The sequence below is a fragment of the Pseudoliparis swirei genome, chromosome 20 (genome assembly GCF_029220125.1).
Source record: "Pseudoliparis swirei isolate HS2019 ecotype Mariana Trench chromosome 20, NWPU_hadal_v1, whole genome shotgun sequence".
Lineage (NCBI taxonomy): Eukaryota > Metazoa > Chordata > Actinopteri > Perciformes > Liparidae > Pseudoliparis > Pseudoliparis swirei.
Genome location: NC_079407.1, coordinates 12,981,566 through 12,995,582, shown reverse-complemented (window position 1 = coordinate 12,995,582; position 14,017 = coordinate 12,981,566). Strand labels below are relative to the sequence as shown.

General features: G+C 43.4%; 1 protein-coding gene across 5 annotated transcripts in view; it reads left to right on the top strand.

The window, feature by feature from the left end:
• Positions 1 to 14,017, top strand: part of ryr1b (ryanodine receptor 1b (skeletal)) — a 74,063-nt gene that overhangs the window by 17,708 nt on the left and 42,338 nt on the right. For 4 of the 5 annotated variants that reach the window (XM_056440361.1, XM_056440359.1, XM_056440360.1 and 1 more), the window contains exons 6-29: positions 3,566 to 3,678; positions 3,781 to 3,880; positions 4,079 to 4,175; positions 4,273 to 4,347; positions 5,034 to 5,193; positions 5,330 to 5,494; positions 6,384 to 6,505; positions 6,649 to 6,835; positions 7,789 to 7,924; positions 8,018 to 8,113; positions 8,342 to 8,460; positions 8,705 to 8,838; positions 8,934 to 9,175; positions 9,275 to 9,467; positions 10,082 to 10,298; positions 10,376 to 10,480; positions 10,855 to 10,958; positions 11,079 to 11,162; positions 11,249 to 11,408; positions 11,604 to 11,751; positions 11,845 to 12,050; positions 12,786 to 12,960; positions 13,084 to 13,292; positions 13,503 to 13,849. In XM_056440361.1, coding sequence (XP_056296336.1) covers positions 3,566 to 3,678; positions 3,781 to 3,880; positions 4,079 to 4,175; positions 4,273 to 4,347; positions 5,034 to 5,193; positions 5,330 to 5,494; positions 6,384 to 6,505; positions 6,649 to 6,835; positions 7,789 to 7,924; positions 8,018 to 8,113; positions 8,342 to 8,460; positions 8,705 to 8,838; positions 8,934 to 9,175; positions 9,275 to 9,467; positions 10,082 to 10,298; positions 10,376 to 10,480; positions 10,855 to 10,958; positions 11,079 to 11,162; positions 11,249 to 11,408; positions 11,604 to 11,751; positions 11,845 to 12,050; positions 12,786 to 12,960; positions 13,084 to 13,292; positions 13,503 to 13,849 — 3,694 coding nt within the window. Of the gene's footprint in view, positions 1 to 3,565; positions 3,679 to 3,780; positions 3,881 to 4,078; positions 4,176 to 4,272; positions 4,348 to 5,033; positions 5,194 to 5,329; positions 5,495 to 6,383; positions 6,506 to 6,648; positions 6,836 to 7,788; positions 7,925 to 8,017; positions 8,114 to 8,341; positions 8,461 to 8,704; positions 8,839 to 8,933; positions 9,176 to 9,274; positions 9,468 to 10,081; positions 10,299 to 10,375; positions 10,481 to 10,854; positions 10,959 to 11,078; positions 11,163 to 11,248; positions 11,409 to 11,603; positions 11,752 to 11,844; positions 12,051 to 12,785; positions 12,961 to 13,083; positions 13,293 to 13,502; positions 13,850 to 14,017 lie in introns of those variants that run through there. The other variant, XM_056440362.1, reaches the window with a different exon arrangement.

Below are 14,017 nucleotides of genomic sequence, written 5' to 3'. Positions count from 1 at the left end.
GGAAAGAGATCAATGCTCACTTTCAACATTCAAAACAAATTATTACCCAACGAAATAATCAAGCTCAATAATTTCTAATTGTTTTAAACCCCGCAAAATAATGGACGGATTGTCCTGAGAGATAGACTGTATTAACCCTTGTGTTGCCTTAGGGTCATTTTGACCCGAATCAATATTACACCCTCCCCCCGCCTTAGGATTAATTTGACCCCATTCAATGTTTAATGTCGGTGTTCTTTCGGTAGTCAACAAACAAACATAAAGTGCCTCACACTTAAACTTGGAAAACAATATTAATTCTAATAATTTTCTGGAGGTTTTAATTGCTGGCGTCAAATTGAACCCAAAGGGTAAAATATGTTAGTAAATATAAAGGTAACAGGAGGGTGAAACATTGAATCGGGTCAAAATGACCCAAAGGCGGGGGGAGGGTATAATATTGATTCGGGTCAAAATGACCCTAAGGCAACACAAGGGTTAAATATCCTGCCTGCAGCAGAAACTAGAAAGGGGGCTTTAAAGTGAGGGCGATGTGCGGCGTCATCTGGTCAGCATGTGTATGAACCCGTCACAAACAGACTGACAGCGCTTTACTCGAGAAAATATGACCCTAAGCTGACAATTGAAGTTCGATTTTTAAAAATTATTCATCTCTTCTGAAAACACAGTCATGTGGACGAACTGTTTTGGTGTTTGAAATTGGTTTACCAAAGGTCATAGGTTCACAAAAGCAGTGAAATATCTGAATACAATGCTAGATACATGTAATTGCACCTGTCCATCCTGGAGAGGGATCCTCCTCTGTTGTTCCTGATCCGATGTGAGGTCAAAGGTCAGGGATGTCTATATGTACAGATTGTAAAGCACTCCGAGACAAATTTGTAATTTGTGAAATTGGGCTCTACAAATATACTGAATTGAATTGAGGAAAACCAAATTTTGTAATAACGTTTTTTGAGTAAAAATGATGTGGTCTGTCACACATTCACCAAAATGATAAAGATGGCACTGAGAAATTACTTCATATTGCAGATAACGCTTCATGAGGTGTGTGCAAATAAAAAATGACCATTACATTTATTTATTTTATAAATATGTATTGTACATAAAAAAATAAAAAATCTACATCATATACATGTTGAGAAATAAAAAACAGAACACAACTATTGACACAGACTATTTACAATATGGCTTCACTATAATAACATCATGTCATCGTGTCACGAGAGCTCTCTGCTGGCCGGGCAGGTGGAGCTGCAGGTGGAGCTTCAGGTTGAGCTGTAGGCGCTGGTGAATCCTCTCTGTAAAATACAAGACTAGTCAGCACCGCGCACAAGTTACGGACACCGGGACGGACACCGTGACACGTAACGTGTAGTAAAGACTCTTACACGGTCCAAGTGGATCTCTTGTGGCTGCGTGTTCCTCCTCGTGGCTTTGCAGCTCCTCCAGGCTCCGCGCTGCTCGCCAAAATCACTGCGGCTGTTTCTAAATGAGCCTCATCTGTGAGGTGGGCGGATCCTTTGTAATTTACTGAGTGTTCATTGGTTGTTTTTTTCGCAAAATGTTGACAGACAAACGGATTGACAAATCATGGTGAAGGGTTTTGTGTGACGAGTACTTTCCGCGCCAACGCACACCGGAAGTAAACAAAGTCGCGATTTGGACAAGTTCGGCGGGCCGGATTAAAAAGCCTAACGGGCCGGATGTGGCCCGCGGGCCGTAGTTTGCCCATGTCTGATCTAGCACATCCCCAATGTTTGTAAAAGTCGCCTCATCCTCCTCCAAATGATCTTCAGTGTCTGGCTCAGGTGGCTGGTACATTTGAAACGCCTTGACAAAATTAGAGCCATTGTCAGTAACAGTTGCTGTCACTTTGAAAGATAGGCCATAGGATGAGTGGATGTTGTCTATTTTGGTTGCAATAATGTCGGCCCTTGAATCTCTGGCATGCCAGGGCTGATTTCCCACGTAGCATGTTGTTCGGATTAATCCAGTGTGCAGTTACACCTAGAAAGTTTATATTGTAAGCTGTCCAGATGTCTGCTGTGGTAGAGACATGTTGTAAACCCTCAAATGTTTTTTTTAGCTCGACCTGCATTTTCGCATATTCTGTCTAAATAGTTGGAAAACGTCTTCCTGCACATTTTCCCCGAGCCTCCATTTATCACTGGAATTTTGTTTACTAGTTGCCTGAAGGCAACTGACTCGACAGTTGAGAGAGGATGCATGTCATCGACAACATACCTAGCAATCAATTTATTCAGCTCTGCCTGGCTTATCGGCTGCACTGCAGTCCGTGTAAAGTCTAGCCTTGGTTGTTTGCATGGAGTGGCGCCTTCAGCATCCGTAGGGCTGGGGTCTTTCGCTACTAGCTTTGTCGAAGCGTGTTGTTTCAACAGGTGCTTCATAAGATTGGAATTGCTACTCTTAGATGTGGATAGGGTCTTTGCACCTGCACATAATTTACAACTCACCACTACATTTTTGTCTTTAATTTCGACGAGCAAAAAGTCATGTCCATACTTCCAGGAGAGAAAGCTCATTCTATCCGCACTGTCGGCCATGATGTGGTTTAATGCTCATTGATTGATTCGATTGGTGTATATCATTGCGCCACCAAGATCCTGCGATGTCAGATCAGAAGCAGCTAAAGTTGGCCTATCTTGTCTTCTTGTCTGCAAGTGTTCATTTTTCACAAAAGAGAGTAACGCGAGTAACAAACTCATTTAAATTTCAGTAATTGTAACTGCGTTAATTGATTAAAAAAAATACTTCGTTACATGCTCGTTACCGCTAAAAGTAGTGGAATTACAGTAATGCGTTACTTTGTAACGCGTTACTCCCAACACTGGTTACTACACTGTTTCTCATTCCCTAGCATGACTCGGTGATGCACGATACCCCCTTCGACACATCATAACATTACATTTGCGCAATTCCGACATACATTCATATTCACATATAACATATTCGTATTACTGACGGTTAGGATCCATGTTGCTGCTTTTATACCGTTTATCATTTTTACCCGCCTGAAAGCGCAGAAATACATCACGATCAGTGACTCTACTGCAGGCTGCCGGCTGTAGGTTGTTTTAGTTTATTACTAGCTTTCTTCCCAAAAGACCCCTGAGCTGACCTAAGTGCCCTCATGAGCTTTACTCATCGTAACCAGCATGAACCTCTCACACGATGCAAGCCTCCATTACAGAGACATACATGCCAGGTGAATAAATGAAACAATTAACAATCAATAAAAATAAGAAATACATAACAATATTTGGTGGGGGGGGGGGGGGGGGTGAATGTATTTTTCCTGATATTGTGTCTATTGTTAATGAGGGCCCCACACCTACACTACATCTACAACTTCTAAACTTTTTTATTTTAATTTTTTTAAATCTAAGAACTATATTTCCCTCCCTTGTGTGGAGCAGTATGTTAATGTCGATTAATAGGCATTTATTTTTATTTTTTGTTTCGATACACTTTGAGTGAACATATCAGTTGCAAGTCACGATCTCCGTTGGGGAACTTCGGTTGTGGTTTGTTCTTCTTGCAGGTGAGGCATGTTGGTGGACCATCCATCCAGCCTCCAAGCAAAGGTCAGAAGGTGAAAAGGTCAGGGTGGGTGATGACCTCATCATGGTCAGCGTGTCCTCTGAAAGATACCTGGTAACACTCCTTATGCCCCATCCTCTTAAAACAATGGAATATTAAAACATGGTGAATCTGCGCTAATCCTGATCCCCTCCTCTTGCTCTCCTCCGTCCTCAGCACCTGTCCTATGCCAGTGGGGATCTGATGGTGGATGCCTCCTTCATGCAGACTCTATGGAACATGACTCCATTCACTTCAGGATGCGAACTTGCTGAGGGTACACACCTGCTTCACACCTTTTGCTCTCCAGCCAACAATAATGTGCAGCCCTCGCATATAGTGTACACTCAAACATACTCATTGATATATGAGGAAGATCTACATGTTTTATTGTTGTGATTCAGAATTCCCATAGTGCAAACATATCACAAAGAGATATTCACATACTCACTGTGGGGCATATTCCTCCTCCCAGGGTTTCTGACCGGAGGCCACGTTCTCCGGCTGTTCCACGGCCACATGGACGAGTGTCTGGCCATCGGTACTCCAGAGGAAGGAGAAGAAAAGCGCAGGTGAGAGGAAGATGGAGAGGACGCAGAATGTTTTTCCCGAGCAAGAAACATATCTTGTCAATCTGATGCCATATGATGGGATGTGCATCTGTTGCAGGATGGCTCACTATGAAGGCGGAGCTGTGTGCAGTCAGGCTCGTTCCCTGTGGAGGTTGGAGCCTCTCAGAATCGGGTGATTAATTGATTCATGCCAGATGTACTTGTTGACAGAATTGATTTGATGAGTAATATGCCAATTTTATTAAGAGAGCTGGTTCACAGGAGAGAAGCTTAATAGCAGAAGGCTCTGGCTGCCATTCTTCTTTTAGACACTCAAGGAACCACGAGTTACACTGCATTCTGGGAGCACAGTGCTCTGTTGGGATAATCGGGTACTCTGAGTTCTTTCAGATATGATGGTGCCGGACCATTCAGAACATTGTAGGTGAGGAAAGGATTGTACATCCTATACTGGATTGTACAGGTTAGAGAAGCTAATATGGCAGAAATATCTTTTCTGAATCAACTGCAAAGTCTAGCGTTGAAGGAACAAATGCACGGATCAATTTGAGACGTGGTGTGTCATATTTGTGTGATATTAGGTGATATACTGCAGTCCTTTAAGTTAGTTATGTGGGAGTAAAAGGACATATCCTGATATCTGGAGTAACTATCTCATGAGACAACTTGTTTCGGAGGAATGTGAGGAAAGCAAGATGAGGATGACATGCAACAAGTCTCCTCCCATAATCACACTGATTACATGGATGTAGTGATTACATCTAAACCACATGGCTACGAGGACACTATTTAACAACAAACACCGGAGAATGATAATAATAATATTGCAGTATTTGAAAGACTTTTTTCTTCCTGCAGCTGGAGCGGTAGCCACATGAAGTGGGGTCAGTCTTTCCGTATTCGTCACATCACAACAGGCCGGTACCTGTGTCAGGATGAGGATAAGGGTCTGTTGTTGGTGGTCGACCCAGAGAAGGCCAACACCAAACTCTCCGCCTTCTGCTTCCGTGCTACAAAGGTCACGATCAACATTTTAAATTTCTCTGATGTCTTGCTTGTCAGTTTCTGTAAATCTGTTTTCACGCTTTGGTTTTCGTTGACCTCTCTGTGATTTTCTCCCGCCCCTCTCTCTCCTCCTCTGGTTTCTCGAGCAGGAGAAGATGGAGGTGGCTCAAAAGCGCGATGTTGAGGGGATGGGCATTCCAGAGATAAAATACGGAGAGTCCATGTGCTTTGTCACGCATGTGTCCACAGGCCTGTGGCTCACATATGCCGCCCTGGATGCCAAATCGGCTCGTTTGGGGATGATGAAGAGAAAGGTTAGAATCTTCACCGGGGATCAAAATATATTTTAACTGTCTTAATATGTCTGCGAAACTAAGCAAAACCATCAGAGAAACTAAGAAAACAAGACATAAAGTAAAATATTGCTCCCCCTTTAACAGAATAAGAGTTAGCAAGAAACAGATATTTGTCTTAAAAAGGTTGCTTGTCTGAAGCTGGGTTGTTTAAGGATTCATAAAAGGTATAACAAATTACTGAGAACATACTTAACACTGATGGGGAGAGCAGAGGTCTCATACTTAATTGACACATAGACTAGAACAAGAACTGTGAGGTCTAATTGTTAAAAAAGACTCTTCAGTTGCTGCATTTTGTTGGTGTCCAGTCCATTGTCTGTATACAAGAACATGAGAAAGACATTTATGTTAGAAGTAGCTCTTAATTTTGGTTGAAAGAGAAGGTAGTAAGTGTGTAATTGCCCATTAATCACATCGGTTATGTTTTTTATGTAATTTATGGTGACAGCTGGGGTTAATTACCATGATTGCACTGAAATACCGTAATGCGTAATGAGCAGGTGTTACTAATTAAGGCGTGGTATGCATGAACCCTTAATTTAAAGTATCATACCTTTGTCAATCAATCTCATTAGAATTATCACCAACACAATTCCTGGTGCCATTTTAATATTTAGGGTTATGTGAGTTGTGGTCCGACTATTCTTTGCTTTATTTCCATCACTTATACAAAGCTCAAATAGTTGGTATTCTTTTTCCATACCGTGCAAGTATTTGCCGTGCTTCAATATGCCGAGTGTGTGTGACTCAAGCTCAACTGAGTAACCGTGCCGGTTCTAACCGGATACCCTGTAGCGATTCAGCACCTGGAGATACTTTTCAATAACGACGTCGTCCACGTCCGCAGGTCATTCTGCACCAGGAGGGCCACATGGACGATGCCCTCACTGTGTCCCGCTCCCAAATTGAAGAGTCTCAGGCTGCTCGAATGATTTTCAGTACAATTGGCCTCTTCAGGCAGTTCAACAAGTAAGTGTCTCCATGTTGCTCTCATGCTCTCATTTGTTTATGGGACCCAGAGCGTTGTAATTTGACCATATTCTGATCCTAAACCTGCAAACTGTGACGTGGGATGAAGACATGTTTTACATTGGTTGTTTGTATTCTTCCAGGGGCTTGGATGCTCTGAATGGGAAGAACAAGTCACCAGGGGCTGTGTCTCTTCCTCTGGAGGGGGTCATCCTCTCTCTTCAGGATCTCATCTTCTACTTCTGTCCTCCCGAGGAGGAACTGAAGCACGAGGAGAAGCAGACCAAACTTCGATCACTTCGCAACCGGCAGAACCTCTTCCAAGAGGAGGTAATCTGCAAGATATCTGCAAAGCTTCACACACACACATACACACACACTCACATTGTACGTGTCTTTAATGATTTTGACCGTCTGCTACTATGACTAAAATAAATTCACTTGCAAAGGGGAACTCCCACTATGACATCACTGAAGACATTCATGCCCTCATGCTGTTTGGTTCTTTATTCAAAACTGTAACATCACATACACTAGTTGTTTTTAGCACTTGTAAGGACATTGTGCCAAACTCCATCTAATCACTGGAGGTTGACCATAACCTCCATCACAAGTACTCTAACCTACATACCCAATCCCAACCTGTAACTCTTAACTTAACCAAATTCCAAGTCTTAACCCAAGTGGACAAGTGTTTTGTCTGTGAGGACTACCAAAGAACTTAAAAATATATATAGTTACGTTCAAGATGTAAACCAAATACGCTGCTCGATCAAAATATACACATCACTACAGAAATGCACAAGCTAGCATGGATGGAAACTCAGCAACATTTGACCAACCAAACATAATTATTTTACGAACACTAACTTTTCTCATATTAAATAAGCCATTTAGGCTCCTAGGATTGCTCTATATTTAACCAACTGTGTTGGTTTAGATGCATAATGTTTGAAATCCTGACATTAGAATACAGAAATGTTTTAACTTTGAGTGATTGATTTTATTACTTTACAGTACCTGACCTTACTTGGCTATTGCCGAGGGCTCTGCATCCGCAGACTCTAAACGCTAACACAATATGCAATCCGTCTTCGCTTAATAGAATGACTTGTAAAACCCCTAATAGTTTGCTTTAACACCCTTTGTTTGTTGACATAATGAGATATTGTTGAATATCACACTCATGAGGCTGATCTCAGCAGAAAGACAACAGGTGATGAACATGACATTTTGCATAACCTTTCCGGTCTGCCCTTTGTGTTTCTGCTTTTCTTTCTCAGGGGATGATCACCATCGTGCTGGAGTGCATCGACCGCCTCAACGTGTACAACACGGCTGCCCACTTCTCTGAATTTGCCGGGGAGGAAGCTGCAGAGTCCTGGAAGGAGATTGTCAACCTTCTTTACGAGTTGCTGGGTAGAATAATCCAGATGAACATAAAACACAAAGATACGCTACCTGTGCTGAATACAGTGACATTAATTCCCACTCTGTGTTTTCTGTGAACAGCTTCTCTAATCAGGGGGAACCGCTCCAATTGTGCGTTGTTCTGCGACAACCTGGACTGGCTGGTCAGCAAGCTGGACCGTCTGGAGGCCGCCTCAGGTATCCAGTGACCCTCACATCTTCACTCATACACAAGTTGATCTTGAGAAATGGCTATTTGTTTTTAAGGGTTGGCTGCACCTACTGTAGTTATTAGATGCAGCTTAAACCCATAGACTGTTGAGGTTATGAGAGCCTAAAAACAAATATATTTCTGATCAGAAAAGATGATGACTGCTCTAAAAGTGCAGTGACAGTTGATCATATTCCTCCTCTCTATACACATAGGTATTCTTGAGGTGCTGTACTGTGTGCTAATTGAAAGCCCTGAGGTTCTGAACATCATCCAGGAGAACCACATCAAATCCATCATCTCTCTCCTCGACAAGCATGGGAGGAACCACAAGGTTTGTCTCTTCTCACTGCCAGGAACCCGGTGAGGGAGGAACATCGCTGGCACGGTGACTTACTTAACCGGACACTTTTTGCGGGCGTGGTTTGGAAAGTTTTAGCATCCTGAAAGCGGATTTGTCTCTTAAAAAACACTTCCTGGTTATGGAATTCCTGCAGAAATTGTAATCAGTGGACACTCTGCTCTGCCACATTTAAACTTGGAGGTGATTGTAACGTGTGTTTTGACTCCTCCTTTAGGTCCTGGATGTTCTGCGCTCTCTTTGTGTGTGTAATGGTGTCGCTGTGAGGTCCAACCAGAACCTCATCACTGAAAACCTTCTGCCGTGCCGTGACCTCTTGCTGCAGACCAACATTGTAAACTATGTCACCAGGTACTTGAACAGCCATAAAGGGACAGACTGTTAGTTTTCTCTGGTCTTTTCTATTTGTTGCCAAATGGCTGTCGTCTTTTCTCTTCTGTGCTCAGTCTGAGACCCAACATCTTCCTGGGTACATGTGAGGGTTCCACGCAGTATAAGAAATGGTACTTTGAGATGATGGTAGACTACGTGGAACCCTTTGTGACGGCACAGGCCAGCCACCTGCGTGTGGGCTGGGCTATGACCGAGGGCTACAGCCCCTACCCTGGAGGAGGAGAAGGCTGGGGAGGCAACGGTGTGGGAGATGACCTCTACTCCTATGGCTTCGATGGACTGGATCTCTGGTCAGGTGAGATGATTCTCGATACTATTTACTGTACGGTTTCCTAGGATGCTGTACCTGTACGTCTTGTTCTTTGACTCGCTCGTCCTCTGCCCGGCCGTTTAGGCACCATACCCCGCCAGGTGGCTTCGCCCAGCGCACACGCCCTGGCTGGAGACGACGTCGTCAGCTGCTGCCTAGATCTGAGCGTGCCCAGCATCTCCTTCCGTATTAACGGCCACCCAGTTCAGGGCATGTTTGAAAACTTCAATGTGGACGGCCTCTTCTTCCCTGTCGTCAGCTTCTCTGCTGGAGTCAAGTAAGTACAAAATAAAGATACGTTGTGATTTACGTGTTAATCTTTATTTAAACAGTAAACCGTCGCAATAAATATGAATGCAATGTAAATATGAATGCAATGTATATATGCTGGTGCAGAAGCAGATTTAACAGTTTCTCAGGTTGTCGGCATCAACCCTACTAATGCAGGGATACACCTACAAATGAAGATGTATAAACTGGCAGAATATAAAATGTATCATAACTTCACTTCTAATTCTGTGTATGTCTTTAAATCCTCAAAATTATCTCCGAAAAATTATTTCTCTGAAAGCTGTGGTGGTGATGTATTTGTGCTTGTGTGTGTGTGTGTGTGTGTGTGTGTGTGTGTGTGTGTGTGTGTGTGTGTGTGTGTGTGTGTGTGTGTGTGTGTGTGTGTGTGTGTGTGTGTGTGTGTGTGTGTGTGTGTGTGTGTGTGTGTGTGTGTGTGCGTGTGTGTGAGGATCCTCACAGTGCTGACAGGGAGGGAAACCAAGGCTCAGGAATTTGCACATAAATTAAATACATTTTTTATTAATTTCTGAGTGATAAAGATCAGTGCATTGTTGCCATAAAGGATTTAAGTAGCATAAAGATCCGCTTCTGTGGCCTCAGGGCTCGGTTCCTCCTTGGCGGACGTCATGGCGACTTCAAGTTCATGCCCCCGCCTGGCTACGCCCCGTGCTACGAGGCTCTGCTGCCCAGAGATCGGATGCGTATTGAACCCATCAAGGAGTACAAGCACGACTTCCAAGGCGTGCGCAACCTGCTGGGTCCCACGCAGTCCCTCAACCACACCTCGTTCACCCCCTGCCCCGTGGACACTGTTCAGGTGGAAGCCCCAAACCTCTTCAAAGTATCTGCTTTATATGTTTCTTTGCGTTTGCTGACCTTCCTTTTGGCGTTTAGATTGTGTTGCCACCCAACTTGGAGCGCATTCGAGAGAAGCTGGCAGAGAATATCCACGAGCTCTGGGCTGTCACCCGTATTGAACAGGGCTGGACCTACGGGGGCGTGAGTACTGAGCCAGCACTGCAGCACAGACGCAACAGAATAGGAGTTCAGATTCAGATGATTTGGAGCGCTTGAGTAATGTGGGAGTAATAGTTTGAAATGATGCTGTGTGTATTAGTTTTACAATTATGATCAGACTGTAGGTTATTATTCATAATCTATAGGGGCCCAGTATGTAGCTTATGCACTTACAAAAAAGACTTATAGGTTATTTCCTTTAATTCCAGCATTTCTTAAAACTTAAATATATCTTGATGACTTGACTGATGTATCAACCAGATGCAACAAAAGTGATGCAAACAAAGCTTAAATTAACTAGAAATGAGTTGTCGTTTTTTTCTTTGTGAGTAATCTACAGTCGTCTTCCTCCACAGTTCAGAGATGACAATAAGAAACTTCATCCTTGTCTGGTGGACTTCCAGAGTCTCCCTGAACCAGAGAGGAACTACAACCTGCAGATGTCTGGCGAGACTCTCAAGTGAGTTTGTGGTTGAGTTTCTGTAGAGGTTTCTGTTTGAGAGATGTGTCCAAGGACATAAAGTTCCTCCTCTTACCCCGACTGTTGTTGTTGATGACCGTGTCCTTGTTTTCCCCACAGGACTCTCCTGGCGCTGGGTTGCCACGTCGGTATGGGTGATGAGAAAGCAGAGGAGAATCTCAAGAAGATCAAGCTGCCCAAGACGTATGACAACAGATATTTTTGGCTGCATAAACGTTCCACGCTGTCGTTTCTGTATGTCTGAATATTAACTTTTGTTTGTCCTCTAGTTATGTGATGAGCAATGCATTCAAGCCTGCCCCCCTTGACCTCAACCATGTCAAACTGACACCAAACCAGGACCAGCTTGTAGAAAAACTGGCAGAAAATGGACACAACGTTTGGGCAAGGGACCGGGTACGACAAGGATGGACCTACAGTATAGTTCAGGTATCAATTTCACATTTTTTATTAATCCTTTTAATTTTAATTTGAAACTTCGGAGTGTCTTTTATATCGCCTCAATTCTCTTAATTCTCTTATCTTAAGCTCATCCATTTATACCGCTGTAATCCAATTTAGGCTAAACGCTGTCTTAATGATAAAAATGTTGTATATCAAATCATATTCTGTTACGCTTCTCAGGACATCATGAATAAGCGAAACCCTCGTCTGGTACCGTACAACCTGCTGGACGAGAAAACAAAGAAAACCAACCGAGACAGCGTCAACAACGCTGTCCGCACCCTCATCGGCTACGGCTACAACATCGAGCCTCCGGATCAGGAGAGCAGTAAGTCGACATTTATTTAATTAATCCAGAATCTCATTGTCATCTCAAACGTCTCCCTCCGTCTTCATATTATCTGTCATCTTCCCCCCACAGCCAGCCATGGCCTGGAGAACACCCGCGGGGACAAGGTGCGGATCTTCAGGGCAGAGAGGTCGTACACCATCACCCAAGGGAAGTGGTACTTTGAGTTCGAGGCTGTGACCACAGGGGAGATGCGAGTGGGCTGGGCACGGCCGAGTGTCCGCTCTGACACTGAACTGGGAGCAGATGAACTGGCCTACGTCTTTAACGGCAACACGGTCGGTCCGCAACTTTTGCCCAAATTTAATTAATGTTGGTGTAATTTAATAGATGGTGTGCTGTTTAACCCTTGTGTTGCCTTCGGGTCATTTTGACCCGAATCAATATTACACCCTCCTGCCGCCTTCGGGTTAATTTGACCCCATTCAATGTTTAATGTCGGTGTTCTTTCGGTAGTCAACAAACAAACATAAAGTGCCTCACACTTAAACTTGGAAAACAATATTAATTCTAATAATTTTCTGGAGGTTTTAATTGCTGGCGTCAAATTGAACCCAAAGTGTAAAATATGTTAGTAAATATAAAGGTAACAGGAGGGTGAAACATTGAATCGGGTCAAAATGACCTAAAAGCGGGGGGAGGGTTAAATATTTAATCGGGTCAAAATGACCCGAAGGCAACACAAGGGTTAAAATTCTTTCCAAAACATTGACGGGCAAAGTGAAGAGTGGATTTCCTGGAAAGGATTCACATCTCATCGGTTCAAAACAATATTTTATTTATATATTATAATATATATATATATATATTATGTAATATGGGCTGTCTCTTAAATTGAAAATATAAAATAAACCCCCAAAACCAGTGTTATTAAGTCAACATTCAGTTGGGCAACAGCAAGACAGGTCTCAGTAGCCAGGAACGATTACTGGAGTACACCGTAGCCTGACAGTGATGTCTCTGTGTTTTTAATGGAAAGTTAAAGTAGTACTTTTATAAATGATCTTTTCCAGGCTCAAAGATGGCATGTTGGCAATGAACCCTTTGGTCGCCAGTGGCTTTCTGGCGATGTCGTCGGCTGTATGATTGACCTGACTGAGATGAACATCATGTTCACACTCAACGGAGAAATGCTGATCAGTGACTCGGGCTCGGAGATAGCGTTCAAAGACATTGAAATTGGTGAAGGTAAGAGTCACTATATGATCAGCATTAATAGCAGTTGACAGAAAACTTTCAGGATATTTGCACAACTTCACAGTAACTAGTAAATACTTTTACCAATAACTATCCTTTGTTTATACCCCTCAGGTTTTATTCCGGTGTGTACCCTGGGCCTGTCTCAGGTTGGAAGGATTAACCTCGGGCAGAACGTCAGCAGCCTGCGCTACTTTGCCATCTGTGGCCTGCAGGAAGGATTCGAACCTTTTGCCATCAACATGAAGCGAGACATTACCATGTGGTTCAGTAAAAGTTTGCCCCAGTTCGTGCCCTTACCCACTGATCACAAACATATTGAGGTATTTACTCAAAAAATAAATCTTTTCCAATGTCTATATCCAATTCCTATATCTTGAATAAAAATAAATACTTTAGTAGTAATGGCACTTAAATTGTACTTGTTCTGAGTTTGTACTCTAATGTTTTATGATAAAAGCTACAGCTGAATGAAATGTAATGAATGATTAAAACCAGATCATTTATTCATCTTTAAACGTGCTCTCTCCCAGGTCTCCCGTGTGGACGGGACTGTGGACACCGCCCCATGCCTGAAGCTGACTCACAGGACCTTTGGCTCGCAGAATGCCAACACGGATATGATGTTCCTCCGACTCAGCATGCCCGTCCAGTTCCACGAGACCTTCAAGTACCCGGCAGGCACGACTCCTCTCACCCATGCCCTCACCATCCCCGAGGAGGAAGTGGTAGTGGTGGAGCCCGACTCCGAGTTTGAGGTTCTGAAGAAGTCGGCCACCCGCAAAGAGCAGGACGATGACAAGATGGAGCCGTCCGTACCGAAGGAGCTCTCTGTGGACAATGAGAAGGACACAGTGTCAGAAAAGGGAAAGAAAAAAGGGTAAATATGGAGGTTGGAACAATCCTGCAGAGCATTTAGGTGCAGATTATTATGTAAAGCATCCACCCATCTTCTCCGGACAAAACAAAACATGGGCAAAAGAAGAGCATCCCTTATCCACTGAGACTGAGCTCAATTTTCCATTCATTCAAAACTAGATACCAAATG